This window comes from Neopelma chrysocephalum, unplaced genomic scaffold (genome assembly GCF_003984885.1).
Source record: "Neopelma chrysocephalum unplaced genomic scaffold, ASM398488v2 Primary Assembly neopelma1_25, whole genome shotgun sequence".
Taxonomy (NCBI): domain Eukaryota; kingdom Metazoa; phylum Chordata; class Aves; order Passeriformes; family Pipridae; genus Neopelma; species Neopelma chrysocephalum.
Genome location: NW_020897694.1, coordinates 39674309 through 39701337, shown reverse-complemented (window position 1 = coordinate 39701337; position 27029 = coordinate 39674309). Strand labels below are relative to the sequence as shown.

Sequence of the window (27029 nt, the reverse complement as noted above, 5' to 3'; positions counted from 1 at the left end):
TCGCGAGGTTTCGCTCGGGCTGCGGGCGCGGCTCCATGCGGTCGGAGCGGGGGCCGGGGCCGGCGTTGCTGTCGGGGCTGGGGCCGCTGCGGGGCGGCGGCCGTGACCAGCGGCCCATGGACACCTCCCCGCGCCGGGAGTCGCCGCGCCGCGACACAGACGCTCCGCCGAACCCCCCGCCGCCTTCCCCGCCGTCCCCGCTGCCGCCGCCGCTGCTTCACCCGGCGCCGGGTAAACTGAGGGAGGAGAAGAAAACGGCGCTGAGCAAAGTGAGAGGGCGCGCGGGGGGAGCGGCGGCGGCGCCGGGGGGAGATGGGAGCGGGGCCTGCGGTGGGGAGCGGGGCACAGGCAGCATCCCTGATCCACAGACCGAGCCGGTCGCAGCACAGTGGGGTGTTTAAAAAGGGTGTTCATTCCCTGGAGTATTGTGAGATCCCTAGCGTCAATGCTGGAGATCATTTCACCTTTAATTCTAAAGAAGTCAAGGCTGGCCATGGCTGTGGCAAAGCAGCTCCTGCTCTCTTCCTTGTCTTTATTCGAGCACTTTTCAAATAATACTTGCAGAGTATAACAGGCTGCCCAGGGAGATCGTGGAGTCTCCCTCTCCGGAGACATTCCAAACCTACCTGACCCGTTCCTGTGTCACCTATTCTAGGTGACCCTGCCTTGCCAGGGGGGTTGGATTGGATGATGTCCAGAGGTCCCTTTCAACCCTAACAATTCTGTGATTCTGTGAGAAGTGTGAGATTCGATTTATTCCCTTTTTTTTAAATGGAAAACTGAAGCATTGAAAATCACTATGACTTAAAGATGTCAAGTTAAATTCAGATATTAAAATATTAAAAAAATTAAAATAGATTGCCTGAAGCCGTTGATGGCCATTTTACTACTTTGTGTGGTGGCATCGTTCTACCAGAGGTTTCTGTGCAGTTTCCTGGTTCTTATTATTGGACAGTTTACCTGAGTGTGATGGGTGGCCTCTGGGTGGCTGCCAGACCCCCAGCCAGCTGCTCTTGCGCTCCTCCCTCCTACCTTCAGGGGAAAAAGATGATGAAAGAAACTCACAGGGTTGAGATAAAGGCAGGGAGATCGTTTACAAAGTGCCATCACAGCAAAAACAGACATGGGGGGACCTCATAGCAGCTTCTTACAGCTTCCTCATGAGGGGAGGTGGGATGGCAAGCACTGATCCCTTCTCTATGGTGACCAGTGATAAGACCCGAGGGAATGACCTGAAACTGCATCAGGGAAGATTTAGATGGATATTAGGAAAAGGTTTTTCACCCAGAGGGTGGTTGGTCACTGGAACAGGCTCCCCAGGGAAGTGGTCACAGCACCAAGCCTGACAAAGTTTAAGAAGTGTTTGGACAATGCCCTTGGGCACATGGTGTGATTCTGGGGGTTGTCCCGTGCAGGGCCAGGAGTTGGACTCGGTGATCCTTGTGGGTCCCTTCCAACCCAGGATATTCTGTGATTCTAACTTGCTGAAAATTAATTTACTTTATTGCTAATTTAAAAAAAATAGAGTAGAATGGTGAGAAACAAAGATTAAAACTAAAACACCATCCCTCCCCCTTTCTTCCCAGGCACTACCTCCTCTGCACCAAAGCAGTGCAGGAGGATGGGGAATGGGGATTTCAGACAGGTCATAATAGCTCCTGTCTGCTGCTCCTTTCTCCTCATGCTCTGTCCCTCCAGCATGGGGCCTTGACATGGGATACAGTGGGATACAGTCCCTTCTGCATGCTGCAGTTGTTCATGACCTGCTGCAGCATGAGTCTCCTTTGTGGGCTGCAGTCCTTCAGGATAAACCTGCTCCAATGTGGGCTTTTCTCCATGGGCTGCAGGTCCCTTCAGGGCATCTCCACCTGCTGTGGCATGGGGTCCTCCATGGACTGTGGGGGGACAGCATGCCTCACTATGATCTCCTGTGTGGGAATCTCTGCTTTGGGACTGGAGCACCTCCTCCCCTCCCCCATTCATTGCTGTCTGCAGGGCTCTTTCTCACACTTTTCCCCCGTTACTCTTTTGTCTCACCCACTGCTGTGCAGCCTTTTCTGCCCTTTCTTAAATACGTTTCCCAGAGTCACCACATCTTGGCTGAGTGGCTCAGCTGTTCCCTGGGTTGAATCCACTGGAGCAGGCTGAAACTGGCTGTGCCCAGCATGGGGCAGTCCCAGCATCCCCTCAGAGGCTGCTTTGGAGCCCCTGCCAGGAGCACCTGGACACGGAGTGCACTAAAATACTGCTGTATTAAAAGAGATACTGCAAAAGTTTGCGTAATCAATATCTAGTTTTTGGTTTTTTTAAATCCTTTGTTATTGGCTAAATTGCAGTGGTTCTCAGGCTCTTCATCAGAATATGTCAGTCACCCTGCAGTTTTACAACGCTCGTAGAAACTGAGGGAACTTGTTCCATCCATTTCTACAGTATGTAGATCAGATATAAATCTCCATTTTCTTTTATATATGCAGGTGGTTATTCGAAGGCTTCCTCCTTGTCTAACCAAGGAACAACTTGAGGAACAGCTACATCCTCTACCTGCCCATGATTATTTTGAGTTTTGCACTGCTGATCCCAGGTGAGGATGAGCTGTTTCTGTAGGTTTTCAGGTGCTTAAAACCTAATTAAGGTATCCAGGCCACTACAAATCACATGTTTTTTCCCTTTTTATTATGTTTGTTGGGTTACCTAAAATATATATGAAAAGTGACTGCATGTGCAGAGAGACCATTCCTGGATGTTTCTTTTACACTGATGATTTTAAAACATAAGGGCAAAATTCCGTGTTAAAATGGAAGGGCGTAATTGAAACCCCGATGTTTCTTTTAACTTTCATTGATAAACTTCAACAGACTATTTTATTGGCTATGAAGAAGATTCAGTCTAGGGCAGACAATCACAGAATGTTTTCATGAGTACCATTTGAGCTTAGCTTCTTTGTATGCTTACATATTTTTGTATTTACTTCATTTTCTCACATAATCCAATTTTATTAATTTTTATCTCATGCAAAAATAAAAAAATAGAAAGAGTGGTTGATTTAAAATAAATCAGAATCGCTGATATATTTATATAACTAATTCTGTATCACAGTGGTAAAATACAATTCCCTTTCAAATAAATCAATTTCCAGAAGAGAAGGAACTTAAACCACTAAAAAAGCAAACCACAATTTATGCTATATCTGCATGTGTTCTGAAAAACTAAAGTATAAGATCCATCTTCTTGTATCTTGGTGTGTGATGAATCACCCTCCACTCGCACCAGATTCTTTCCATTGACTGCAGAGGGATCCTGGATGTTTACTGCTGACCAGCTTTTGAAGTTAGGGGTTCTTTCAGAGTCAGTTCCACAATCAAGGAGAAACAAATGTTTATTTAGCAAAATTATGACAGTTCCCAGCCTACCTAATAGTTGCACATTAGTGCAGCAACAAAATAGTAAGTGCTTCAGCTGTTCTGTTAAAAACACAAAGGATGTGAAGTTAGGAAAGAGGAGTATTTAGTCTGATTGAAAGTCTTTGTAGTTCCTTACATTTCTCTTCTGAACTTTGTCATCTATATTTCCAAATGGGTCTCTTTAAGGCTTCTGTCCCAGCTGTTCATTTGATAAGGGAAAATATCAAAAGCAAACCAAAAATTCTCTGAAGAAGAGTGTCAGTTCTCAGTGTGTTTAGCTGCACAAATTCCAGGAAACAGTTAAAAAAATTACAATTTTAATTTTCCAGAAAAATTGCTGGCATAAGAATTTAGGGAGTTGGCCACCTTAGAAAAGAGAAGGCACTGACAACAGTTGTGTATATAAAGTTTCATTTTCTCTCTTACTTTTATGTGATGAAATTTGGAGTACTCAAAAATCTTGCTGTCCACTCATGTAATTGCATCTATGTTACGTTACCAATGAAAGATACTGTAGTTTTTTTCTTATGCTGTGTAATTTGTCATGTTATTCTCTTCTGCCTTCACAAATTTAAACTCACTAGAAAAAAGAATGTTTTCATATAAGTCTGAATTTTTCAACATGAACTGTTTCATAGTCACTTTTTTGTTTATCTTGCTTCTTAAAAAATGTGTTTTCATACAAAAGAGGTATTTTTTCAGAATGGCTTTACCTTTATGAGTTTTGTATGGCTACAGGTTCTTTTCAGCAAACTACACAGCTTAATAGGCATTTCACTGCTGTTCTGCAGAGCGTTGGCTTGGCTGATTATTTGTCCCTTGCCTGGCCCAGGATCACCGTGCATCATTTGTCCCCTTTTTTCTGATGCTGACACATGCCATGTACATCTGTTTATGATTCAACACTTTACATGCTCACACAGTTTAGAATACACAATAAACATCCCAAAATTAAAAGTTAGAGACAAGATTAATGTAGCGAGTCTCAGTCTCCTCTTATCCAGTAGAGAACTCTTTTCTGAGTATAAAGCATTGTGTTGCAGTAATCTGTCATATTATGGACAGTTCACACAATTTCAGCAAACTCTCTGGATGTGTCTTCATGTCATTCCAGCTAACAGGAAGAGCTACAGGACAAGGTGGGCATGTTCTCTCTGTCTTTCACTGAATAGCTTTTTCCTAGATCCTATACCACGTGCATAGTGGCCAGCCAATCCACAGAATTCAGAGGACAAATAATAAAACCATGGGAAGATGAAAAGAAATTTCATGTCACCTAATGAGAATGATTTGAAGAAGTTACTCAGTGAAGAGGATCTGTTTGTTGAAAAGAGAAAGGGACAGACAGATATTTTGGTGTGGAACCAGACAAATTTGCCTTAAGAGCTGTAACATCTAGGTTTAACCACATCCTGTGTAACTCCAGGTCATAGGAGTTTCTAAGAGCTCATTCATATTTCTGTAGAGTCTTTTTTTCACACAACACTCTGTCAAACTGTAGAACTTGTCAGAACTTCATTCCACAAATGATGGATGTTGGAAAAGCTTCAGGAGCAGTTAGACAAATTCTTATTTAGACAAATATTTATCTATGAAAACCTATTAAACACAGGATACAAGTTTGGTATTACAAAGTCCCTAGGCTGCAAGTAACTGAAATTATGTATTGGGTGAAGTGCCAGTGTATACTTTCCCCTTTTTAATAAAATTTCTCTAAGCAACCTCTCTTAGTTGCTGTTGGAAAGAGAACTAGAGAGGTCTAACTGTAGCTGTTTCTTCATTTTTATTTCTAAGGTCATCTCACCTTAGAGGAGAAAACAGACAAGATAGGCATATCAACTCCAGTTTCTCTGTTATTGCAATCTTTATCTTTCTAATATCTCTCTAATATCTTTATATCATAAATGTTTAAGTTTACCACGTCCTATTATAGGCAAGCTGTAAAACGTATTAAAATTTCATGTGATTAATGTCATTAATAATGTATAATGCTTTTTCAGTTCCATCCATTTCAGTAAAATCATTTCAGAAAATTACTTGTGTTGTGTTTTGTTCATTTTTCAGATTCATCCAATTCACTGCATTACATTTATTCTCTCTTACACATTGACATCAAAATACAAACAAAACACTGTTTATAGTTGATAATAAAGACTCTGCTTTCCTCACAGACTGTCTTGTGCTCAGACTCCAAATATTAACTTTTTTTCCCAGATATTCTTTCTTTTTGTCCACTGGTAGATATTTCTGAGTCTTTTAAAACTTGAGTCAAGTGATTGAGCTCTGGCCCTGCAGGACTTGGGTCATCCCTTGGGACTGGCACTGAGTGCTGGGAGTCATTAATAGCATGAGGTTATAGAAAGTAAAGAGATCTGAACAGGAGCTTGGCTTACATAAAAACTGGTCAAATAGTGCCATGTCATGTGTCACAGAGAGTGATAAAGCTTCTTGCAAAGCACACTCCTTTTCCCTCTGTAAGTTCTTCACATCAGTTTGCTCAGGTTTATTTTAGGTATAAAGCATTAACAGTGTAGTGTGGAGGTTTGCACCCAGGAACTGCAGTATTGAAGGGGCAATGCTTTTAGAGCTTCGAGGGAAGCACCACTACTGTGTTCTGGATGGAATAATTGATAGGCTTTGATTGGCACAATTCTGTAGTGTTCCTGCTTCTCTGCCAGGCAAATTGTGCTCATTAATAACTGTGAAAAGGAAAGACTAAGTTAATTTAAGATTATGTCAGTTGCATCCACTATGTGAGTGACCACAGAAGGTGATAAGGATAAATGCCAGTGGATCTTAGCTTGACAAGACAAGACAAGCTTGACTTACCTCATCAATTGTTATATAAATGAATGGAGGAGTTACTTGACACTCCAAAATTTAGATGTAGGTGTCTGTATGTTTATACATGTGTAAGTATATATGTTTTTATATATACAATCACCATGATTTGTAAATTGATAAGTATTTTACTAAGATGTGATAGCTGGTTTTGTAGTTGCTTTTTATACTGTAGATAACTATTCAAAATTGCTTTCCTGTGTACCAGTCTTTTTACACAATTATGTTAAAAGATATTTTGTAGAAGAAGTTAACAATTAGAATGTGTTTGTTGTTAAAGTTACTAGCAAACGGCTTAAAGAAATTATTGACTTAAGTATTATAGAAATAAATGTAACCTAAAAGATTGAATAGCCTTGAACGCAGAGCAGAAAACAAAGAAAAAGTGTGCTGGACTTAAGAAGTGTGTACAGTCAGGCTCATCTGGGCTGTTTCCATAGAGATTGCTCTAAGTGATGTCCCAGAGATACCAGCATGTGCTGTGCATCTGTGCAGAACATTGTACAGATGGAAAGCAACATTATAGACAGCAAACATATGGCAAAATAGAACCAGCTGTCTGATTATAAAACTAAATTTCAGATCCTGAATGAAATTTATGCTGGTAGACACTTCAAGAAAGGAGGAGACACAGAGTGTTCAGTGGCCCTTCTGTAGAACTCGGCTGGAAGGCAAAATCCTGAAGAGCAAAAAAAGTATTTTAGCCAATAACTGCTGAATACAAAGAACAAAAATAAAGCAGGAGTGTTTCTTCCTAGGAGAGGTCATTAGCCTCAGAGTGCCTGTGGCCCTGTGAAGAAGTTCTGTGCGTTCTTTGCTGCATGGTCATGCTGGTGAGTTCTCAGTGGATAGGTGAAGAGGGAATCCAGAGTGTGGAGTGGCAGCTGGAAGTCAGGTGTCTGAAACCCAGAGCATATTCTGTATATTCTATAAGCAGGCCAGTGCTAAGTATTTCCGATTTCCTAGGTTTAGTTAGCATCCCACTTAGAATGTTAATTTTATGCACTTTTTTAGGCACATTGCACACTTCACTGGGTAAGAAGTCTACGACAAGGGCTTGAAACACTCAGTGGTGAGATTTTTACATACTGAGCACTCTGATAGCTAACTTGCATGCATATGTGAACCAATTCTTTACTTGTAGAGGTGGCTCCATCAGAGAAGGAACCTGTAATTGCTAAGCATTGTCTGTTTCTGCAACCTTCTACCCTGATACACTGCAGCAATAATGGAGAGAGAGTTGTATTTTACTGTGCTGTGGTGCACATGCTTTTATATTTTTGTATGTTTCTGCTGATGCGTATGAAGTTCTTGAAGATATTAATGTATAGCAATAACATTGGATCCCGTATTTGCAAGATATATGCTAAATCTTGGCTTTCCAGAGTCCCATTTATACATTTCAGACTGGTATTCTCTTACTAATAAATGTTTAATAATCATATCAAATGTTCCTCTGTTTTGAAAGATACTCACTCTGACTAGGCTGAAAAAGCTGGAAAAATGTTGCCAAAGCAGATGAAAGAGATGGTGTTGATATACCAACTAAAGGAAACAAAGGAATAACTCTTGTGTTTTTTCAGTTTTGTTTCATTATGATTATGTGTCCAACTGTAAGGTTCTAAGTTACTACAGGAAAAAGAAAATCCAACTATATGATGAAGCTGTTTGCTGTGCACTGAGGCAGAGAAGTGCCTGAAAAATAATGCTGCCTTAAAATTCCTGGTTTTGTCTGGTGAACCTTCAGCACTTCAAGTATCAGTTGTATCAATCTCTAATATCAGGCCTCGTTTAATTTAAGCATCAAAGGACATGCAACATAAGCATAGTCCTGTTAATGTGATAGAGAAGGAAGTTTACTTCTTCCTGGGAGCTGCCAGTTATCAGAAAGTTCTTCACTGTTGCAGCCATTAGGCAGCACAGAGACATTTCTTCCAGCGCAGCTAGAGATTGACACAATAAAGTTCCCTCCTTTACTTACACTCCTATGCCTTTTTAAAATATATTTTAACTGTATGTAATAATTATCAAAAGTGTTAAATTTCATCCTTTTTTTTTTCTTTGAAGCTGCTGAGAAGGAAGCTGGCTTGTTAACATCTGCTTTGCATCTTAGCAGTAGCTCCACAGCCACTCTGTAGCATCTTTCAGCACTGGCCGTGCCCTAGCAGACGTTTTTGCAGTTACCTGCTTACAGTTCACCATCCTAGAATGTCAAAATATGTATAAATTGATAAAATTACTCTTCCTTAGAAATAGAGAGTTTATCTTCTTCATGCTGTAGAAACAGTCTGTAGCTGGTTTTTGCGAAACATCTAAATGAAAAAAGCCCTCTAGTTTTTTTAAACATTTCTCCTGGCTGCAGGATCAAACACAAATTTGGTGTGGTTACAAAATCATTGGTTATTGACAATGATTTGTCTCTTTATAGTCTTTATGGTCTTTATGGTCTCCTTCTAACACCAGAAGTGGAATCCGTATGGATGCATATTTTAAAAATAAAAAATTACTTGGCAACAGTGTTGCTTTGAGCTGCGACATGCAAGGATCCTGTGAGCTACCCCATGTTTTTGCTCTTTCTCACTTGTGAAATCTGATTCTGAAATAGCTATGGGATTGAAATACACTTGCAATTGTGTATGTTTATGTCTCCTGCTGCTGGTGGTGAGTTGGTCTGAAGGCAGGCCGTGTGTGACAACAGTATATGAACAGAGGTATTTAAAGTTATGGGCTTATGTTAAGATTTGTTCAAAAACCTGATGTAACATGTAGCCATCATTAAGGCAAGTTTAAGCCAAACTGTTTTGTATCACAGTTGCAGGGGTTTAAAGCATGTACAGGCCATGGCTCACAATAACTTAGCTGATGAGTGCTAATTCCTTAAATTACCTCAATTTCATTGTGGTTATGGTGTGCCAGCCCTGAGGTGTTTAATCAGGCATGTTAAACATTTACCCTTGGAGTGGGATCTATGCTACTTGATTATATCATGAAGAATCAAAATTATTTTAAGTAAGTACCCATTTCCTTAGCTAGAAATTCTTTGGATTTTCAGAATAACTGTTCTTCACAACTGGATATTGTGTGTATATTGATAACATGGGGATGATAGCATGTGGAGTTTATTTATTTGCGTTTAATTCAGTGGATTATCTTGCCAACTATTAGGCTATTTATTCTTTCTTAAAGGTGGAAATGTCTTTAAATACAGTTGCAGCTTGGAAACTGCCCCTTCACTTACCTTTGCCTGTTTCACTGATAGAAGACTTTTTTTAGCATGCCCGAGAAGTTCCCCAAAAGCACTGCTGTTACTCATGTCTCTTAAATCATGAAATATTCAAGTTTTAATTCTGCACAATTGGAAGTGTATGCTCTGGAATTTAGGGAGAAAAAACAAACTCGAAATATTTGGTTTTGAGTTCAGAATAAATTTCACAGTTGCATACAGAACTCAGTTGTTCAGTTACTTTTTGTCATATATAGTTAGATATGTACATGTAAAGACTGTTTAAGGTAGCAGTTTCTCAAAGAAGAGGAGAATTACAATGAGATCCTTCTAGTTTTACCTTTTCCCTAGCCCTGAACAGAATAATAAATAACAGAAATAAACTTGTTTCTTGTTGCAGCCTTTATCCTCATCTCTACTCAAGAGCATACATTAACTTTAGAAATCCTGAGGACATCCTTCTTTTTAGAGATCGCTTTGATGGCTATGTCTTCATTGACAATAAAGGTTGGACTATTTGTAAGATATTAGGTGTATATATATACATATACCATTTTAGAACATTATTTTACTTCCTTTTTGCTAATTATGCTTGCTTTTTTCCTCAATATGCAGTTAATTACATTAAAATATGTTAAAATTTAGCACTTGATAATAAAGTGCAAAATGTATTTGTCCCTGCAGTCTTGCTTGTCTATGGTGTGCATGCTTTATGTGCATTCTTATGCAATACACCATCAAGATGCTATTAAGATAATTAGCTTGTGCAAGCTTCACAGTTCACCACAAAAGGAACTGAACACATTGTGAGCATGAATTGTTACATCTTCGGTATGTTTCTGTGAGGTAAACTTGTGCCACTTACTCCTGTTTTGTAAAAGCAAGAGGAAACCTTCAACATTTCAGTTGCCCACTTTTAAGATATGTCAAACTTGAATTTTTAGGGCCTTTGCAGACATCTTGACTTGAGTTCCAAAAACAAGAACAGCATAATTGATTGCCAGCTTTAAAATGTTCAATCTGCAAAAGTTTGCCCAGCAGTAGAGAAAGTCTGTAATGGTGTGGATAAACCCAGGTCTCCTATAGCAGTGTGAAACTGCCATTGACAAGAAGTGGGTTAGCCGAACTTTAGTAGTTCCTTGCTATACCTTCTGTAAAAAATTGCATAGGTTCTATAAAATAGGCTGAGATTTATGGGTCTCTTAGATAGACATTTCAGCTTAAAGAAGACTGAAGTTCTCCATCAACCTGCACCTCAGGAAGTCCCCCATCATCCCCACATCACCATCAGCCAATCAGAGCTCAAATCAGTCCAACAGTTTAATTACCTAGGCAGCCTCATCTCCTCGGATGGTAAGATTGACGGGGAGATAGACAACAGGTTAGCGAAGGCATATAGTGCTTTTGGTAAGCTTCATAAAAGAGTCTGGCGAAATAAACACTTGAAGAAAAGTACCAAGATCAGTGTTTACAGAGCCATAGTGCTGTCTACTCTTTTATATGGCTCCGAATCATGGGTCATCTACCGCCACCACCTGCGTCTCCTAGAACGCTTCCATCAACGCTGTCTCCGTACAATCCTAAACATCCACTGGTTGGATTATGTGACCAATACATCTGTTCTTGAACAGGCAGCAATCACAAGTATTGAGGCCATGCTACTGAGAACACAGCTACGTTGGGCAGGGCACGTCTCTAGGATGAAGGACCACCGCCTCCCTAAGATCCTGCTTTACGGTGAACTTGCCACTGGCTGCCGCAAGAGAGGAGCCCCGAAGAAAAGATACAAGGACTCCCTGAAGCAACAACTCAGCCTTGGGCATATTGATCACCATAACTGGTCTACTCTGGCCTCCAATCGGGAAACCTGGAGACAAACCATTTATAACGCTGCTGATGCTTTTGAGAAAGCACGCAGGATCACCCTTGAAGAGAAAAGACAACGCAGAAAGAATCGAGCCTCGCAGAATATACCACCTAAGGAGTCTTTCTGCTGTGTCTTTTGCAACCGGACTTGCCTTTCTCGTATTGGTCTTTTTAGCCACCAACGCGCTTGCAAGAAACGTGGGTAGAGCCCTTCCCAAATCTTCGTTCGCGAAGCCTAGCCATGAGATAGACATTGTTTATTCTGTATACTTGTTGCAGAGGTCCTGCAAAAAGTAGTCCTGCCCACTCTTACTAGAGATTGATCTCTAAAGAAACTCTGTCAAATTTATTAATTCCTCTTCAGCATTTCCTACCTGAAATATTTTATCTGCTTCTGACATCCATCAGATTTGGATTGTTTTTGTAGAGATGGAGAACAACACATTCCTTGCAGTGTGTGATTCCTGGATTTCAAATTCTGGGTGTTTTAAGAAGAAAAACCAGAAAGAAGCTATTTTTATGATTCTGCTAAGACTTTACTTAGCCTAAATTCAGCAGGTCTTTCAGTGTTATGCTGGAGTGAAGCCAGAATATTCAGTCCTGAATATTCCAGGAAATAAATAAAACTGACTTGGACACAGCTGGCCAGCTTGGCAGGATTGTTTGTGTAAATAAAGAGCACAAGGTTTGATCACAGGTGCCCTCTGGTGAGACTTGTGGCAGCATTGCACTTATAAGGGTAAAAATGAAACAAGGATTAGCAGGTTCAATATGGTTAACAAATGTTCTGGCAGATTTAAGACAAATTTTCAGTGGACTTGAGCTAAGTGTAATCTTGAACCTGCTGCAAGTGGAAACCAGGTGAAATTCAAAAACTACACACAGTTCTGACTCCGGTCCAAAGAAGAATCTAGTACTTAAGGCAGAATTCAAAGCAAAGAATCCTTGCCAATAAACACAGGCAGAAAGTTGCATAGTCCATCATAAACAGAAAAAAAGAAGTTTCACACAATTCTACATGATGAGTTTTACTGTTCTGAAAGGAGATGATATATTGTTTTATTGCATATTACCCAGCATTTATTTATGTTTTAAGCTTTTAGGCAACGAAGCTTTAGGAAACCACTCAGCAGTTTCAGATTAATTTCCCAGTAGGACTTAATTACTTGTCAGACTGAGATTTTGAGGTAAATTTTTCTAATCAATATCTGTGAACAATTAAAAGGGAATTAAAAATGATGATACAAGAATTTTCCCGAAGAAAAGATACAAGGACTCCCTGAAACAACATCTCAGCCTCGGGCATATTGATCACCATAACTGGTCTACTCTGGCCTCCAATCGGGAGGCCTGGAGACACACCATCTATAATGCTGCTGATGCTTTTGAGAAAGCACGCAGGATCACCCTTGAGGAGAAAAGACAACGCAGAAAGAATTGAGCCTTGCAGAATATACCATCTAAGGAGTCTTTCTGCTGTGCCTTTTGCAACCGGACTTGCCTTTCTCGTATTGGTCTTTTTAGCCACCAACGCGCTTGCAAGAAACGTGGGTAGAGCCCTTCCCAAATCTTCGTTTGTGAAGCCTAGCCGTGATGACAAGAATTTTATTGTATAACAATAATCTTAATTTTTACAGTCTTATTAGCATATCCAAAAATATTTAATGTTTTATATATAATTAAAATATAAATTTATTTTGGTTTCAATGTAAAATACCTCTGTGTGTAACTTTTCATTAGAAGTTTAGTAGTTGTAGCAACAGTCACCTTTGATTTCAAGTAAGACTGCTCAACACATATTTGAAGAGTTTTGAAAATCTTACATGAATTTAGGGAATGTTTCTCCCCATCAGAAAATTAAGGTTTGATCTCTTTTAAGGTTTGGAGTATCCTGCAGTGGTTGAATTTGCTCCATTCCAGAAGATTTCAAAAAAGAAGCTGAAGAAGAAAGATGCCAAAGCCGGGAGCATTGAAGATGGTAAACATATTTTCTTGGCATCACAGTAGAAAATGTATTTCATTTCTGTTATGCATTGCAAAATGTTAATATAATTCAAAAATTTTTCTTCACAGATCCAGAATATAAGAAATTTTTAGAGAGTTATTGTGCTGATGAAGAGAAAATCTGTGCCAATCCTGAGATTCTATTGGGAGAGATTGAGGCCAAAACAAAAGAACTTATTGGTCTGTTTTCTTGATTTTTCTTATTATTGAGAGTATTAAATATCTTTATATTACCTGATAGAGTTGTTCAGTCTGACAGATTTAGATTATCATAGTTAAATTTTTGTTACCCAGCCAAGTAGTAGGGGTTTTTGTCTATTCTCTTAAGTCTCTATGCCTGGAATCACTTGGCTTCACCTGAGCTTTTGCATGTACGGTTGCTTCAGAAATAGTTCCTTAATAATTCTGAATACTTACAAATGTATTAATAGATAAAAGATTTATTTTTAAAATATAAAATAGCTGGATACTTAAAAATTTATCCCTGATATTAGCTGCTTATATTAAGAAACATGAAATGATCTCTTTTTGTTCTCACGGTCAAGATTCTGGCAAAGCTCTGAAAGTAAGGCAACACCTTGTTTTTTGTATGCATGCAGCATGACTTTCACAGTCCTGTGGGGAATTTTAAGTAAGGTCAACATTGAAATCTTCAGTGCTGGTATGCAGCTTTCATGATGACATGGAATATTGATGTCCTGTATCTTCAAGTGACAACATGCAGAACACTTAGTCTTTCCCTAGGTGTGACAATTGAGTAGGGGAAAAAAAACGACCTTTGCTGTTATTTCTTTTGTGTAAAAGTAGACACCTCTTTTGATTAGAATTATAGAATCATTTAGGTTGGAAAAGACCTTTGAGAACATCAAGTGCAGCCATTAACCCAGCACTGCCAAGTCCTAAACCATGTCCTCAGGTGCCACATCTACACGTCTTCTAAATACCACCAGGAACAGTGACTCCACTATTTCCCTGGGCAGCCTGTTTGAGTGCTTGACAATCTTTTTGTGAATAAGTTTTTCCTAATACCCCGTATAAACCTGCTCTGGTGCAACTTGAGGCCATTTCCTTTTGTCCTGTCACTTGTTACTGCTGTTTGAGAGTTGACTGGAGACATTTGGAACTTAAAACAATTTAGAGGAAATGGAAATGTTAGTAGTATGGACATTTAGATAATAAAACTTGTTTATTGCTGTTCTAGATAGGGAAGTTATGCAACAATATTTGTTTACCCCAAATCTTCCCTAGTATTTGACAGAAAAGTAAAAGCAGTCAAAATCTTCTTAGAAATTTATGATTTCCAAAAAGTTTACAATTTCAAGAAAGATTTTTTAACTTTAAAATATTCTATCAGTGAAAATTACTAGTCTTGAGACTTGCAGATTTCAGAATAACAATATTGGCTGAAGGCAGATTTACATTAAGAATTTTAGTGTTTTGTTTCTGTTAAATCCCAGGGAATCAAATTAGTTGCTTTATTTTTTCTGCCATTCAAAACTGTAACATGTTTATAGCAAAATTATGTAAGGGCTTAGTTGTGTGTCCAGTTGCAAAGGTGCTACTCATACTGATGTCAATGAACGACATGCCCAGGACTTTGTTGGCAAAATTGGGCCTCACATGCTCAGCATTTCTCCATGTAGAGTTACTGTGAAGCAACATATTTTATGCATTATGTCAGATGGGTTAGCTGATCAGTTTCAGTGTGACAGAGAGATATAAAAGAGATTTTCTCAGTAACGAGATAAAGATAAGCTCCTTTTTCTGGCTTGTTTGAAGAGAGCAATATAAAATGTAAAAAGTTTTGCTGACACAAAACTTCATTTAGCAATTTATTTTCTTTTAAAATTCCTTAAACATTTTAAGAAAAAACCGCTCATATTTTTATTTGTATTAAGGACCATAAATAAGATGGGTAAGATTCAGGTTTGATAAACATTCTTTTTTTTCCTCCCGTATTGATAATACTCATCACACTGCCTCTCTCCCTTGAACTTGAAGTTATACTTTCTCAATAAACCTCTTCCACCACAGCCTTAGTCATGACTAGGGTCAAGTTCTGGGCTCTCAGTGCAGCTTATCCTTTGCCCAGACCTTCCAGTTAAAATCTGTGATCTCTTTCAGCATGTAGAAGTGCCCACAGGTAGACACTGCTCAGACAGGGGCAGGAGAGAGGAGGCAAAGCTGTGGATCTGAGGGACTGGAAGGGAGGGTTCTGGGGACCTAACACTTGTCAGAAATTATGGGCATGTGAGGAGGGTGGGGCAGCATGGAAAGTCTAGGGATAGAGAGAGGAAAATGGCAAATCAACAATCTTTTTTGGTTGCTGCTTTGAAACATTGATATTTGGTAAAAACAAATACTGAATCCTATCAGCCTTCCTATCAGTCTATTCATAACCGCGTAAAAAGTTTCCTTATCAATGAATGGGTTGCCTCCAGCATATTCCGACTTTCAAGGCAAAAAGATTTAAATGTTTTTGGGATATGAATTGCGTCCAGACTTTGGTTATGCCGTTTCAAATTTGTTGAAAACTTTATTTTAATTTCTTTCTTTTTTTTCTTTTTTTTCTTTTTCCTTTTTCTTCCAAATCCTGTCATGCATTCCAGTAGTGCAATTTTTTTTCTGGTTTGAGGGAGAATCCTATATGTAACTGTAGAGCAATTTCAAGTAGCAAACATTTTCTATTCTGGGACACCTAAGACTGCCAAAATTTGTTGTTACTATTCACAGCTCTAAGTACGTGAATTCAAGTCTGAATTCAATACTGACAGTCATAAATGCTGTATATGATGAAAAATTTGATGATGTTCTCCAAGATTTTGTAGAATTGGGGGTTGGTTCAGGCAGGTGACTTGATTTTAGAGTGTGGAGACAGCTCTTTAACATAAGAATGGCGGTGTGATCCAGTAGTTGAGACGTTTTATTTGTTATTTGGGAAGCCAGAGTTTTATTGAATCTGCTGATATTCGTTATGTAACCTGGGACAAACTACTTTTCTCTTATTCCTCCTGTTTTTGCAAGGAGAGGGAATGCTAAAGTCAGGTAAATGGAAATGTTATATGAGACTGAAAATGCTTCCTTCATCATGTACTTTGACATCTGTGATTGAAAAATGCTATATGAGATTACAGTAATATGGGCTGTTTGTGAACAACAATATAGCTAGATTTCGATGTACAAAAGTAAAAAGTAGGAAAAGATTCTGAACACATTTCTTTCCTTTTTGGTGAAATAACCATTCTAAGTGAGAAAAGCCATTCTCTTGAACTGAAAAGATATGGTATAAAGATAGGATCTTTAATTAAACATTAAATAATCATGCAGTGTATTTCTGTTGCTTCTAACGCTAACAACCAAAAAAGCAACAAGGTGTTTCTAAAGCAGAATGATGGTAATGCTTTCAAAAATACATTAAACAAATAGGTTTATCCGTGATTTAGCTCCCTTTCAGATAAAGCTAGAAAAAAGGGGGTTAGTACTAAAGTAAAGAAATGAGTACATATTCTAGGAGTTGAACACTATATCACAAATTTTTTGTGTTTTAGCTAGAAGAACAACACCCCTTTTGGAATATATTAAAAATAGAAAATTAGAAAAGCAGGTACGTTCAGACTTTTGCCTGAAGTTCAACATTTATGTTTCACGTGTTTTTCCGTTGGACAATTTACAATTAATCATTTTGAACTTTTCAGAGAATACGAGAAGAGAAAAGAGAAGAACGAAGGCGGAGAGAATTGGAGAAGAAACGTCTGCGGGAGGAAGAGAAAAGGAAGCGCAGAGAAGAAGAAAGACGTAAAAGGAAAGAAGTGGAGAAGCAAAAGAAAATTTCTGAAAAAGAAATAAGGATCAAGGTATCATAATGAAAAAAAGATCATTCTTCCTTTGAAGTTATCCAGAAGTTCTTTGGTATGTCAATGTTTATTTAGCGTATGACAGCACAGTGTGGAGACACCAAACCAGTTTTGTCTGCAAGGGAAAGTGATGTAGGGCTTTGACTAAGTAGTGTTGTTTGGAAGTGTGACTAATGGCCCTAGGTACAGTGATGTGCTGGTGCAGGTACAGCAGGTAATTCAGATACCTTTATACTGCTGCGTTCTGTGCCAGCATTACCTGACAGAACCGAGTTCTTCTGTGCTAACATGTTGGAAGATTATCGCAGGTTTTATCCCTGAACGGGCCATTCATTTGAGAGTTGGACTTGATGATCCTTGTGGGTCCCTTCCAGCTCAGAATATCCTGTGATTCTGTGTTTCTGTGAAATATGGCTTTAAACACTTTCTGTCATGTAAATCTCTATCTGGCCACGTGTGCAGAGAGTTCTTTGTATTTATGCCAAGAACTGATGTATTTTAATAATGTTAAAGTATTTAATAGTGTTAAAGCTTTAACCAAGTTATAACAAAGTCATGCTAACTTCAGGCTGCGCTGCCTTGCAAGAATATGAATGGATTTTCGCAACATCACTTAGGAGGATGTATCTTGTGCTATGAAGTTGGAACTGATAAAACTTTATTTGTATAAGATGACATAGATAAAAGGTATTCATCTGAACTAAATTTTGTAGTATTGGAAGAGCCTTATAGACAATTTTGAAAAGGAAATTGTATAAGAGTCTGTAGCGTAACGCAAGGATGCACAGACTGACTCCAGATCTTGTGGTGCTGAGAAACCACAAAACTGTGGACTTGTTTCCTCTTTTCTTCATGGCAAACAATTTCCTTCACCTGAAAGTATAAAACCAGTAAATTCTGAAGATGAATTACATATTTTTCATATTTGGGCATAAAGAAAAACACACTAGAAGTTCAGAAGAAAAGGGACTTAATCCTTAAAATATATTACCCAAAATTGGTTGTCCAAAAAAACCCTGTATTTATGACATATCAGGGGTGATATGTCATATGATCTCGAAAGCTAGTTCTGTCTCTGAAAGAAAAGGAAAATATTTCCTGAGACAAACATTATAGAAGTTTTAAATATTAGAGAAGAATAACCAGTGCTTGTTTCAGAAAATCTGGTGGCTTGAAAAGACTAAGGAGATGTTCTGCTTAGTCCTGATATATTAGGGTAATAGTTTGAGACAGTTGGTCCTTCTGTAAAGATTGTTCCTGTAAAGCTAGACACTGCTCAAGCCCTGTATGGGTTATTTTGAAAGGAAAAGACTTCTTGAAAATCCTAATCTTCAAGGTGAAAATGTAGTGAGATCTTTTCTGCTAGTATCCTAATTTTTTACTCGGTCTGTAATTGTGTCAGGGTGTACTAAGCACCTACTTCTACGTGCCAGTCTATCCCAAGTAATTCATGTGACATACATTTTATATGGAATATTTCAAGGAGTGAAGTATTAATCCTACTCTTTGTAGTATTGTAGAGGTTCTGCTTCTTATTTTGTCGGCAATGACACTGAGCTCTGTTACGTGATTTCTAAGAAACCTTACACCATAATAATGTCTTTATATAAAACTCAGGAGAGAACAGTAGGTAAGTGCTCTCTTCAGTATTCTCAGCATATTTATGTGTGCAGTTGAATGCCTGTCAATGACTGTCACTCCTTAGCAAAAGTAAACTGCCCTTTCAAAATAACTTTACATTTTATACTTTGTAGAATACATTCCTTGCATTTAAATATCTCCAATCTTAGCAGGTTACTGATATATTTAATACTTATTAAAATGTCTATTACAACAGAGGAGAATAATTTTACATCATAATATAAACAAATATCTCTCAGCTTCTCAAGAAACCTGAAAAAGGAGATGAGCTGGCCAGTGAAAAGCACCAAGAAAAAGGTGAAGAAGCTGACATTGAGGAAAACAAATGGGATAAATCACCTGGATCTGGGAGTATAAAATCCAAGACTTTGGAGAGTTCACTAAAAGAACTTAAGGAAAAGTAAGTAATATTTGTATTTTATAATTGAATTTAGATCATAAATGCTTTGATCTCAAGGCTTAAAGATATTCTATCCCCGGAGAACCAATTTTATTCTGTCTGTGAACAAATCTCTTACTGTCCTTTCAGTAAAAGGTGTTTCATAACAATTTCCTGACCTGATGGCAGTATTAGTGGATGCAATTTGATATTTGTGAAATGCTATAAAATCCCAGATTGGAAGGATTTCTGCATGAAAAGTTGTTCGGTGTTTCATTGTTATTTTACCTGTTCCCCATCAAAATCTCAGGTAAGGCCCTCCTTCCATTACTGATGTCAAAGACTAAGCTGGCTAAGGTGCCACGCTCTTCCTTCACACTTGGGTTTGCTGCAATAAACACAGAACTGTGTTTGATAAATGAGCGAATGGCAGAATAGTTGTGGTGTCAATGACAGCCTTATGATAGGTACATGCAGAAGGCTGTCTCTGTCTCCTCTGCCTTTTGTATTACATTTGTGCTGGTAGGAACAAGGGGCATAGCTCAGCTCTGTTACTGGTGTAGCCTGGGAATGTATCATCTTACAAGTGTTTTCAGCAGTTGGTTCTCTCTCTTGTCCCTTGGTACGTGTGTCTCATCACAGGCAGGATTCACCCATAAGATATGTAAGATACATAACAAAGATTAAAAAACCTCAGAATAAAACTCAGTTGAGTTTTCCAGCTAAGCTCTCAAAAGTGCTTTGCAGTACAGAAGGACAAGCTTTAGCATTTTAATAAGTTACCTAAGGTATTACATATAAAATCTGACAGGAAGTTTGGGATTATGCTCTGGGAGCCTTGCAGGTCACCTGCTTATTCTAAGTAGTTTAAATATTACTTTTGTCCACATAGGTTCTCAGGTTTTATGAGATGTATGTAGGAGCTGCAAATGTTCTCCTAATGACAAATAGAACAATAAAGAAACTTTGAACACTGGAAAATAAAATAACTGAATTTACTAATTGAATAAATGGGTCACAAATAATATCCTACATGCATTATTCATCCTTTTTTTTGTTTCTGACTAAGGACTTCAAGCATAGGCTCAGTGTTTCCATATGTTGAGTATGTCCTGGAAGTTCCTGAAAATTTCCATGTCCTATTCTTTAACGGAAGTTGAAAATATTCAGCAAATCCTTTGTTGATGTTCTTCAACAAAGGAAACAGAACAGGCTCAACAGAAACAATTGCAAGGGCAAGTTGGTTGTTTACTAATCATAGAATTGTTTAGGTTGGAAAAGACCCTTAAGATCATTGAGTCCAACTGTTAACCTGGAACTGCCAAGTCCACCACTAAACCATGTCCCTAAAGGCCACATCCACAGGTCTTTTAAATACCTCTGAGGATAGTGACTCCACCACTGCCCTGGCTTTTTATGCAGTAAGCTTTTTGGTGGTGCCATATAACATTGTTTACGATTGATCCTATGAGTTTAATAAGGCATTAATGTAGATTTTCCAGGCATTAAACAGAATCCCTTTGGCTGCACAGGTACAGTGTTACCTTGTGTTTCCAAGTGCTCATTTCATTGTGATTATTAGTGAGTAGGTAGCAAGCTATGAACTATTTCAGCTGGATCAAGGTTTAAAGTTGAAACTACTTTGTCACTGACTCAGAAATCAGCAATAAACTGTAACTTCCAACTCTACCTGCAGGAGCCTGAATTGTATGTTTGAAACAATGTTTAAGGCTCAGTAGCAATAGCTTTCTACCACAAAACGAAATCTCAGTATTTGCATAAGTGTACATGATCACATACAGATTTGAAACTATACCAAAAAGAAGTATGCTTCCATTCCCTTTACTTCCATTAATTTCTGCTTTCTCTGGCTATGCAACTTTCTCTTCTACCTATACTTTGTATTTGCTTATCCCACCATTTCCACTCTTGCTTGCCTGTTCACTATGACTGAATTTTAGGAAGCTACTTTAACCACTCTTGAACTGGAGTTTGTGTCCCTATCACTTGCCTACCTCCAAGTGCATCCATTCCTTCCTCACCCATAGTAACAGGCAAGGGAAGAGACAAGTACCAAGCAATGCTACAGCAACAAATCGAGGGGGTCTTTTTGACTTTTTGGAAGGTCATGCCCTGACCCTTGCTAGGACTAAGAGTTACTGTCTAGAATAGCATACTAAACATGAAACAAAGCAACTCACAACCACATACCCCTTGAAAACTAACATAGTATTATATATATATGTATCTAGGCTACAGATACAGTATTTCTGTAATTCTGATTGATTCAGGTGTCTGTGACAGCTGGGACATTGCTTCCACTTGGTGACTGTGTTATGCTGACACGAACTCAGTCTGGTGAAATACTGAATAACTTATCTCTCATTCAGGTTTTGTTGTGACCTCCAGCACTTCCTGAGATGGGGCCCCTGTCTTAGCAGTCCCACCAATGCCTAAGTTCATGGCAGATGCTAACAATTTTCACAGTTCTGTTACTTAAAAAAAAAGAAATATACATTTTTATTGATATTAAATAATTCTAAATAAGAAGCATATCACTATTTGATCACTACACCATCAGAAAATCTCCATCCTCAAGTAACTTACTTTTTCAGTTCTTTCAGTTTATTTTAAGTATTTATACATATGTAATATATAAAAAGAACTGCCTGTATTTATTCCTTTTAAAGTTCAACCTATTCTGTAATCTTTCTTAATTATTTACAGTTTGGCTGTATGAGAGAAGCACCTGCTTGCTGAACTGGAACAATGAAGTGAATAAGAAAGCTGGGAATTTTATCAGACAGGATGAATGTTACAGATAGTCTTTATAATATAAACCCATTGCAGCATAGCAGAAATCGAGTATTATGTTGTGGTAATGTAATGGTCTTTTGCCTAAATAAAATATGCAAAGGCAGGCTAGATTACTTGGAGACACAATAAACAAAAGCCTAGAACATAAGTATTCATTTTCACAAATTTCTTCTGCAAGTTGCAATGTCAGTGAATAATTTTTGTTAAGAGTCATAAAACTTTACAAATTGATACATGATACCTGAACAATTCCTTCCGGCCTTGAATGTTCCTGTTCAGGGGATTACTTATATGCATGACTCACCTTAAGACCAGGCCACAAGAGCTAATAATGCAGCATGGAACTATTGATAGGATTTTAAAGAGGGATAGAAAGTGAAGAATGGGCCTTCCACAACAGTTGCACAAAAGTCTGATTTTGCTTGCAAAGCTTTGTCTGCTATTCTGAACTGAATGCATGGTCAAGGGCTGGACATCCATGGTTGAGACATTCAGCAAAATTGCATATAACCCCTCTCTATTGAGAAGAAAGCAACCTTGCCATATAACTTGTCTCCTTACTGTTAAAGTCAAAGGAAGGCTTTGTTTGTCTCCTTCAGCAGCTCCTTTTTACTCTTAATTGCTTGGATTTTCTTTCTTTTTATACATACTCTTAGGTCACAAAATGATAGTGACAAAGAGCAGAGAGATTTGGAAAGAAGATTTCGAGAAAAAGAACCTGAAAGACAAAGGTATCGATTGGATGATGGCAGAAAGCATAGAACTCACTATGAGTTTGACAAGTTTATGAGAAGGAATGAAGAAGATCTGAAATGGGGGAAAGGATACAACCAAGACAGAGGAAAGAAAGGGAACTACAACTACAGCTTCACTGTGGAGGCAGTAGACAAACTGGGTAAAGAGGACAAGTGTGATGACATGGCATCCAAAAAGGAGCGCATAAGAAATAAGGTTCTTTTATTCATTTAGGATAATCTTTCATTAGTTAAATATGCTTCAAGATCACAGGTTTTAACTTGTGCAAACTCAGCATGATAATGCTTTTTCAGGAAGAAATCCTTTATCTCATTTTCAGTAAAACCCAGACTTCTTTCTGGGTTGTTGTCAGAGGACAACACAATAAGTTAAGGTTACAGGTCTGTGCTCGTTCATATTCACAATATATAGACGACTTTCTGTCTTCCTTTCAACCCTGTCATTTTTAGAACACTATTCTTGGAGCCTTGCATTTTATAAATGTATTAAAAATTGTTGCACTTCTGATCTGTAATGAAATTTAAAAACTGTGGCATATTAGTCTTTTAAAAATGTACTTCCATTACCCAGCTCATAAAGTAATTATATTATGGATTTGCCAGGCATTGCTTGGTAGAGCAACTATAAGGACTTAAATAGCTAATTCAGAGACCATTGTATTTAGAGGGTGTAAATGAGTGAATTCTTCAGTATTGCATACCTGCCAGTAGGAAAAGGCTGTCATTTCATTTGGATAAATTTATCCTCATAGCTGCTGTCAGGGAAAGAGTAGATGCAAAAACAGTGCCAGCAGAACCTGTAGCAGGGTTTGTAGTACAGCTGTCCCTTATTGTCTCCCAGACATATGGGCATCGTTTTTCTCAGGCTGTGCGATTTCATGGATGTGCCAGAGTCTTTTCAGGGTGTGGCTCTCCTTGTCACCCTCATTCGCTCTCCCTTGTGATCCTGGATTTTCCACAAAAGATGACTGAAACACTGTTTCAGGTAGAAATTTATTCTGCATGTGAAACTCTTCTTTCAAACCAGGTGACCGATGTGTGATGTGGGCTAAGGCTGACAAGATTAGACTGGTCATGTGCAGAATGAGTCTGTATGGAGTGTGCACAGAGCAAGTCCAAGTGGACTCGCTGTATGTGTGAGGAAGTCACCTGGTGCAAACACAGACAACCTGGTGCACCCTGCTCTTTGTTTATGCAAAGGTCAGCTGGGCAGGATGGGTGAACTTTATCTCCATATCCACATTAGCCACTTTCCACATACATCAGTGGCTCAAACTGCAGAACAATCAGAAAAATGGCTAATTCAGAAACAGGGAGATGGGAAAAACAGTCTTCCTCATGCTTGCCATGGTGTTCTTGAAATCTAGCAAATTAATCTGCAACCTTGGAACTGAGTGGTGGGTCTTGGGGGCCTTTTGGCAAGAGTTAAGAAGCTGCCTGCTTTTTATTTCTTTGCATCACACTTCTGGTAGCTCGCTGAGTCTCTGGATTAGTCCACACTTCGTGTTCTAGATTTGTTCCCTAAAAAAAATAAGCACTATGAGTAAAGTATTTTGCAGTCTAGTGACCTTTTTCCTTAGAATATTTATCACCTAGGTAAGATTAGGGGATGCATTTTACAACTTAGGTATAGAATTAACAATGCCAACACAAATTTTCAGTCAGAGATTGAGCTTCTTTCTGAAGTTTGTTAAGAATTAATTAGTAAATGGAAAATGTCCAGTGTAAGTAACATTGTGCCAGCTTTCCTGCAAACCGTGGGTTATGGAGTCTGTGGTAAGAAAAGTCATTTGGGCCCTTTATCATAAACTTTCTAATGGGTACTGCTTGTCAGAGGATCTAGTTTTATGCAGCTGTTTGTGATATAGAAAGGTATATGTTACACATTTTATACCACACTACAATGCACTAACTAGAATGATCTAGTTGTAAAGCCCAACAGTGAATCTTGACATCTGGTTTAAAGAGAAGGAGAAAAAAAGTTGAGCAAAAAAAGACAAAGGTGAAGGAAAGAGAAAGGAAAAGGGAAAATGCATACTGTGAATGAGAAAAAAGAATGAAAGAACAAAAGACCAGAATGACTTCAAATTATGATGGCAGTTGGAAATTAGTATAGTTTAATGTAGGAAAAGTTCAGTGCTCTGCCACTGTCTTCAAATAGGCTGTTTGCTAAACTTAATATGAGTCTTTGATCAAACAGCTCAGGTTTTGGTGAGCTTTCAGTTGCTCTATAACATTAAAAATTGGTATTTGTGAGAGTAAAATACTCTTACTAGTAAAAGACTTCTTAAGCAGAGTTTCTAAACAGTATGTTTCAAGAATAAAAAGTAATCTCAAGAGCTATGAAGTATCACCATTTGCAGGTTTGAAGTGTCTTTTCCTTGGAAACTGGCTCCTTCTTCCATTTTCCCATCATCAGATCAGCATGTGTATGATTGGGTCACTCACAGAATCTGCCCATGCTCAAATTTTACTTACTTTGTTTATTATCAGTGCATGAATTCCCTGCTCTCATAGCCAGTATGGGAAGGCATGATGAAGTAGGGCAATAACTATGCAATTTTTATTTTGATGTGTATAATTCAAATGTGCATTGCATGTTTAAATTGTGCTAATATTTGACGATCAGTTGAGGATAATTTTTTAGCTGCTGCCTGCTAAATTGTTCTCTGGCTTATCTTGGGCTTTTATGCTTATATTCAATATTTGTCATTGTCATGGGTGGGAGGGCTCTCCTGCCACAGTCATTCATCTGCAGAGTTGCAAGTGCACAGGCTGTTGTTGTTCTCAGTTGATGTTAGTGAAGGTAGCAACATTTTTCTTGTTTTACCTGTAATACCATGTTTGATAATTGTGTGCAATATTTCTTCTTGTTTATGTCAAATGTATTATAGGATCTTTAATTTTTACAGCTTTCTTCATTTATTGAAAATGCTTGGTTCCCAAGAATAGTGTTATAAAACAACACAAATACCGAATACTCAGTCAATTTTCGTTACACTCCATTTTTTTCCTGGGTCTTATGAATTGTAAAGTAATTTAACACAAAATCTACTTTCTTCATAAAGATTCAAAACTTTGAAATCCCACATGTGTGTCTCACAGAGCATTAACCACATCTCCTTCCTTCTAGGATCGCCCAGCCATGCAGTTATACCAGCCAGGAGCTCGCATCCGAACACATATGGGACCTACAAGTAAAACCTATGACTGCAGTGGGAAATCTTTTGAAGATGCTCTTGATAAAAAGTATGAGGCAGATAATTCAGCTGGATCTGAGAAGACTGAAGAAGGAGAATAAAACAAGCTGGAGCAAAGTCTTGTGAAAAGGGATGAATTTAAGATTCAGTGTCATGACAAAAAAATCCATTGGGCTGTTTCAGAACTCCACAGGCAATTGCACCAACAAAATTGTAATAGCTCTGCCTCTTACTTTCTGTAAAATAAAGGGAAGAGTGACTGGAAATATATAAAATATCTTACAGCAAAGGAATATTGTTGCGTTTTTACAAAAAGCAGCACAAACGCTATTTGCCTAATTTAAAAGCAGTTCAAATATTTTATTATATTTACCTTGAAGTAGAAAACCTCTAACAGTTTTAAAGGAGTATTTATATAAGACTTTACATAAGCTATTTCACCTTTTCAGCTCTAAAGAAATGAAATGTAAATTTGCATCAGTTTGAAATCTGAGGCACTTTAAATGTTTTTGGTGCATGACATGAGGGTCACAAGACCTCTTCCTGCAAAGAGCAGCAGCAGGGGCTGCTGCAGGGAGTTGTGGTCGGACTCAGTGTGACTGGCCCTGGGAGGAAGCTCTGGAGCCAGTGGTATTTGCAGGATGAGGCCCACAGTTTACACAGCTGTGAGGAATGACCATTGGTATCTGTACCTCATTGTGTTTACATTGTTTTTGAATTAACTATAGCGTCAGATAAGTGTTAGTAAAGTATGTTGTTAGAGATTGTCATTTTCTGAGCCACTTTTGCCTTTTAGTTTTTAATTGATTTCTTGTGCTTAAAATAGAAGAAAGCTAACGCAGACCTCAGCACTGGTTTTAATGAATTAGCTGTTTTTTATGGTTTTGACACTGACTTTTGAAAAAAAAAAAGTGGTTGTACAGTGATGATATTTTATATGCTAATGTTTCATATAAGTTGCAGTTACAGGATTTGAAAAATGTATGATAAATGAACATTCTCAGTTCTATTTGTTAAAAAATTAAACACACATGGATGTCAATTGAGC

General features: G+C 38.3%; 1 protein-coding gene across 1 annotated transcript; it reads left to right on the top strand.

The window, feature by feature from the left end:
* UPF3A (UPF3A, regulator of nonsense mediated mRNA decay) lies at positions 1–26181 on the top strand. Its single transcript, XM_027675024.1, has 10 exons — positions 1–269; positions 2475–2581; positions 9866–9972; positions 13211–13309; positions 13405–13515; positions 16884–16939; positions 17031–17189; positions 19070–19230; positions 22683–22977; positions 25915–26181. Exons 1-10 carry the CDS (start codon positions 36–38, stop codon positions 26080–26082), a joined length of 1497 nt encoding a protein of 498 aa, XP_027530825.1. The 5' UTR covers positions 1–35; the 3' UTR covers positions 26083–26181.
* The last annotated feature ends 848 nt before the right edge of the window (positions 26182–27029 follow it).